Here is a 5786-nt window from a genome sequence, read left to right as displayed (position 1 = left end):
GGGGAGGGGAGCCCTTCCGGGGCTGGCCCTGCGGGCCGGCTTCGGGGCCGGCGGCACGTACCGGGGTTGGCCGGGCCGGGCCGGGCCCGGTGCGCCGTGGGACTCCCTCTGCTCTCCGGCCCGGGCAAGCCTCGCCTCTCCTGTGCTTTGCCTTGCAGACATGGCAGGCCCGATCGTCGAGATGACCCGGCACAACCAGGCTCGTGAGCCCGTGCCGTACGTTACCCTCTCGCAGCATGAGAAGGTGAGGCCTGCTCCTCCCTGCACACCCAGGTTTTCGTCCGCTGCCTGCCGCTGGTGAGGCTGGTGCGGGTGCTGCCGCCAGCCTGGGGGGCAGGAAAAGCGTCTTCCTTGCAGAGAAGGCGGCCACATGGCGGCTTGTGCACACCGGCCTTGCAGAGGTTTCTGCAGCCAGGATGGCAACTCTGGATTGGTGCAGCATTCTGCCATTCCTGCATCTTCTCCTATGTAGAGTAATGGCAATGCTCAACTTCTCAGCCTTTATTTTAAAATTGGACTAGTCTTGCTGCTTTCTCTGGTCTCCTGGCTTCCAGCTGCCTCCTTTACCAACCTATCCTCTGCTGGGGTGGGCACATCCAAGAGAGCGAATTTTCAGTTCAGAGCCTGCTCCTTGCCTTGCTCAAAACGCCTTGTTGCATAGCTCGAAGTCCTGCTGGGTTTGTGTTTGTGCTAGTTACGTGGCTACTGATTGAGCTGTAGATCTCACCTGGCACAAGATAAGGATGCTTCTATGGGGAACACAGGGCCTGTGTCCCTGGATGTCAGACCTGAGCGTGTGTTGTTGTTTGTCACAACTGCCAATCCAAACATGGTAGCTTCTGCCTGAGGACCTGTTCTTGCTGGCTAAGTTGCACACCTCCGCTCATCTCTCGCACAAAAGGGTGCTTCCGAGCTTTGAGAAATAACTGTGAAGAAGCGCTTGTCAGACTGGTTCCTGTGTCTCTACAGGCTTGGTTGGGCTTGCTAAGAAGACATCTGTCCAATTGTCCTCTATACGAAGAGAACTTAACCAATTTCTTCTGGGCTGAGGTCCAGCACTCCTGCCTGTAAAACATGTCTGAGCATGTGGGTTGCACAGCTCTGAACTGGGGCTTCACCACACTCCCTCTTCCCTGGTTCTTCTGGGTCCCAGGGACTTAGTCTGGGCTCTTCTCTACCTATGCCGGTCCCAGGCAGGAATGGGACCCCAAGACTTTGTGGGACCTGAAGATCTTTTGTTGCTATTGGCATCCCCTATCCCCTCTGGACCTGAGGAAGATTCTTGGAGTTTGACTCTGGGGCTGGTTGAGGAGGTAGGAGCCACTTCCTGGCATTAGTGCAGAGGGGACTCCGGAGCTGGGGCCCTTAAGGACACATTTCCCAGGCTCGGGCAGGTCAGTAGTATTTGGTTGCTCTTCCTGAGCTGTCAGTGCTACCAGCCTTCATCCTCTTGGAGGCAAGTGAATTATTATGCCACCTACAGAGCCTTGCTCTGTCAGTACTCAGTCAAATTCCCCAGCTGACATTGCAGGAACCTGTTGCCACTGGATCTGTGTGAAGCATCTTCCCTCTTTCTCTTGGTCAAGTCTCATCTTCTAGAATGGTGGTGCTTAATATAAGGATCACGCTGTGGAAGGACCAGACACCATGCCTTGCTGGATTGATAGGTTTATTCGCAGATGGTGTGGCAGATGAGAGTAGCAAATAGTCTAGAAAACTGGTGGTTTCCTTGCTTAGAAAATGCTCTTGCTCTGGTTTGCTTGGTGGCACGGTAGCAGGCACGGCCCCATCTAGAGGGCAAATGCTGGCTGGCCTGCAGTGTTTTGGGGCAGTCTTCTTCCTGGCACCCCACTGATGCACACGAGCAGCCCAGATGCCTTCCTTCTGCCTTTGGTTTGGCTTTCTGAGTAGAGACCTGATTTGGGTGGAGGCATAGGGAGGCTGCACTCAGTGTTGAAGCTGGTCACAACTTCCTGGCTCACTCACTGCCAGCACAGCTGTGGAGCACAGAAGTTTGGAGAGGTGCCCTGAGCTCTGTGAAACAAGGTTGTCTCATGACCGCTTTAATCTGGCTGAAGAACAAGCTGAGAGCAGGAAGATAGGTGCTGGCTACAACTTCCCAGCCCCTCTTTGTGCGATACCTGTGGTTATAACCATGCCATGAGCTGAACTATGAGCAGATCCAGATGCAATTTCCCCGCTCCCCCTGCCCCCCTTCTGTGTTGGGTTTGTCCAGAGGACTGGGCATCTGTGCTGGAAATAGAGATTCTGACCCATCCCACAAAGCTGTCCCCTCTGCACCAGCTGGGTTCATGACTCTTCTTCCGCCTGTCACTTCTTGGTATGGCAAAAGGATCTGAGAGGAGTTTTGTTCCAACCTTCACAGCTCTTCTGGGTGCTAGAGCTCTTCTGCCAGACTTTCCCTTCTACTGGCAGGATGCTTTTTGCTTGTTATCCTCTGTGCATGCAGTGCTCTGGGAAAAAGGCACTGCACCTGAGAATCACGTCAACCTTACTGGAGGCCTTTGGGTGCCTGGAATCGGGGACATCCTTGTGAGTAGGCAGGACAGCTACTGGAGAGGAGCAGAAAGTCCTGTGCCCCCTGCTGAGGATGTGCTGCATTCCTTGTGCATGCCAGGAGCCTCCAAGCCTCCCTGCACCCTGTCCCCTGTCTGTGCTTTTCCTTTTGCTGACTTTTGCCTGGTGCTGTTAAGTGTCCTTGTCTGAGGTGCGTGTGACACCAGTTCCCCTTGCTTTTTCCAGCCTCCCCTGCCAATCGCTGACTAGCAGGGGGTCTCATTTTGGCTGGGTCCTGTCTCCCCACTTCCTGCCTGTCAGTGTTGGTTTTGCCACCCAGGTGCTGCAATGTTGTCAGTGTGCTTAACTCTGACTTGGCTTGTCTGTGGCCTATTTCAGTGCGAGGAAGCAGCCTACGAGGAGCGGTGGTACCCAGCTGGGAAGTGGGCGTGTGTCACCAAGGGGGAGCCCATGTATGAGCAGAGCATCTCCATGAGCTTCATGAAGCTCATGCGCTACATCTGCAAGGAGAACTCTGTAGGTGTGTGCAGGCAGGGGCTGAAGGGGGCTGGCAGGCTGCACAGAGGGAGGGCCCTGCCACTGTTCCTCTGGAGTGGGGAGGAGGGCTGCTGCCACTGACCCAGCCGTCTCACTGTGCCCACTGCCTTCCTACCTTCCAGGTTGCTATCTGGGCATGACAGTCCCAGTGCTCAATGAAATCCACCTGACCAAGGAGGGGACCGAGCTGGAACGTGAGGTCATAACTGCCTATTATCTCCCGGGAGAGTTCCAGCAAAACCCCCCTGTTCCCACAGACCCTGAAATCCACATCACTGAGAGGGCACCACTCCGGGTTATAACCAGGTGACCCCAGCACCAGAGGTGTTTTCTCAGCTCAGCAGAGGTGTATGAACTCCCTGCATGGCTGCTGTGGTTCCTTGGGCAGAGGGATGGGAGCCCTAGCTGTGGGAAGGGGGAATGTGCTGGCTCTGTTGCTTACGTTGCTACCTTTGCTGCAGGGTTTTCTATGGGATGACCACTGAGGAGACGATTCTACGAGAGATCAGTCTCTTCTGGGAGCTCTTGGGCTCCACAGACACCGTGCTCCGAGAAACCTACATCGTGGCTGCTTATGAAAATCCCAGCATCCCTCAGCGTCGCAATGAGATCTGGTTCATCTGCCGAGCAGAGTGAGTCCCCTCTGTGACCGCAAACCATCCTGCGACCGGACCTGGTGTAGATGGCAGTTCTGACCCAAAGGAGACGAATGCACATCCTGACCCACTATTCGCCCACAAAATGACAGACCAGGAGACTGCGGGGTGGGTTTGCACTCTGCCCTGCAAGGGCCCAGCCAGGGGAAAACCTGCCTGGTCTGCACTTCACCTGCCCCCGCAGGGACCAGCTGAGGCTGGAGCTGGCACTGGGGAGAGCCTCTGCAGCTGGCTTCTGGTGGGAAGCACGTCGTGGGGACTCGTATGTAAGGCAGTAACTGTGTGAGCTTGTGCAATGTGCTAGCCTGACCTGGGCTTCTCTCAGCTCTGAGCTGGGTTTGCAGAGCTGTGCCAGGCATGCTAGTGGGGCTTGTGGTTGGCAGAGTCGCAAGCTGATGGTGTCTAGAAGGCAAATGACTGTGTATGAGGTGTGGGGCTCTGCCTGGGCTCTGGCCTGCTTCCTGTGGGAATGGCTGCCTGTCCCGAACAGAGCCACTGAAATGCTGCTACAGGGACAGTGGGGTTCAAAGGGGGAAAGGGCTCGCCACAAGTGAGATGTGGATCCTGAACGTTTCCTGCTGGGGTGGCTCTCTTTGGACTGTTGGGTGCCTCCCTGGCTGTCACTCACCATCCCTCAGCCGGGACCGGAGCACTGGCAGCCTTTGTCCATCAGTTGTGGGTGCTGTTTCGCGGACCTGCTGCAAGCTGAGAGGGACAGGTCCTGACAGCAGCAGCAGTGGCACCGCTGTGTGTTGTGTTGTGCATTGATCAGTGAGTTTCACATCCATGAATACTGTCATGCTTTCCTGTGGGAAGCTGGCAGTGCCAACAGTAAATAAACCCAGCTCAAACCACTGCAGCTGCAGATCACTGATGGTGGGGATGGGGGGTGTCCAGGTTGGCTTGGGAAGAGCCTTGCTCTCTCCCTCCTCAAGATGCTCCAGGCTGCAAAGCTGTGGCTAATTAGAAGGGCTCTAATGTTTGCCCGGGTTATGGCCTCGTGTTCAGCCAGGCACAGCCTCTGCTTTGCTGCACAGGCTGCTTAAATTGCTGCTACAAACAACTGTGGCCACACTCCCCTGCAGGTAAGGTGGTTTTCTGTTGGATGGGGTCTGCTCTAGCCTCATTTTTCCCCTGTGCAAAAAATTGGCTCCTTTGACTGTACTGTACATGGGCATCTGATCTTGGGGGCTGGGAGTTCGAATGTGACTGCACATCATGCTGGTTTGCTGCAGGAACTGGTGTACTTTTGCAGGGATGTGCTTAACTGGCTCGGTGTGGAAGGACTTCTGGCTGCTTCTCACCCAGTTCCCAAGGAGTTTCTTCCTGCTGAAACTGGAGGTGTGCTGTGTGCCTCACCTCCTGCTGCTGCTGCTCAAACTCTGGCTCTGGCCCTTTGGCCCTACAATGCAGCCAGAGGGACGAAAGGGGGCTAAGGCCAGGGCCAGCTCCGTGGTCTCATTTGCCCTAGCAGTGCAGGTGGCTTCTGCCACTCAATTCTCCAGTCAGATGCCATTCACTGCCCTGTCCAGGCTGGCTTGCCCTCCGACAGCGAGGGAGCCTGGCTGCCCAGCCTGTGGCTATGGGGAGAGCAGAGCCGAGCATGTTACACCCTCCTCTTCAAGGGAGCAAGGTAGCTTCAGGCAGAGTCTGGGCAAGCACAGCAGGAGCAGACAGTGGTTTCCTGGGTATCTTGTGGTGCAGTTCTTGTCCCTGGGGCACTAAAGGCAGGTAGGGCTGGGGAGGTGCTGTGACAGCCTGCAGCTCTGAGGGCTGATGTGGCAAGTGCTCCTCAGATAAGAGTGGCGATACCTGGATCAGCAGTGCTGTGCTCACTTCCCTCCTGGGGAAGGAGAAGCAATTCCCTTATGTGAGGCTGGGATCAGGTGGCTCAGCGTCAGTGGGAGAGCAAAGTCAGCCAGCGTATGTGGGACAGAGACCCTTCCTCTTGCTACACATCAGCTGCTTTGTTTGCTTGCCCTGAGCTTGCAGGTGGAAGTAAAACTTGCTTTCTAGAGCTTGCTGATAGGCTACCACTTCCTCTGAGGCTGCTTG

General features: G+C 55.7%; 1 protein-coding gene across 1 annotated transcript; it reads left to right on the top strand.

Annotated features, from left to right (window-relative positions):
- Nucleotides 1-160: 160 nt before the first annotated feature.
- Nucleotides 161-4586, top strand: LOC103894182 (heme-binding protein 1-like). Its single transcript, XM_009273517.1, has 4 exons — nucleotides 161-244; nucleotides 2917-3058; nucleotides 3198-3381; nucleotides 3537-4586. The coding sequence occupies exons 1-4, from the start codon at nucleotides 161-163 to the stop codon at nucleotides 3709-3711; spliced, it is 585 nt and encodes a 194-aa protein (XP_009271792.1). The 3' UTR covers nucleotides 3712-4586.
- Nucleotides 4587-5786: the final 1200 nt, after the last annotated feature.

This window comes from Aptenodytes forsteri, unplaced genomic scaffold, assembly GCF_000699145.1.
Source record: "Aptenodytes forsteri isolate BGI_AS27 unplaced genomic scaffold, ASM69914v1 Scaffold1071, whole genome shotgun sequence".
NCBI classification, from domain to species: domain Eukaryota; kingdom Metazoa; phylum Chordata; class Aves; order Sphenisciformes; family Spheniscidae; genus Aptenodytes; species Aptenodytes forsteri.
This window is presented reverse-complemented; position numbering and strand designations above follow the sequence as displayed.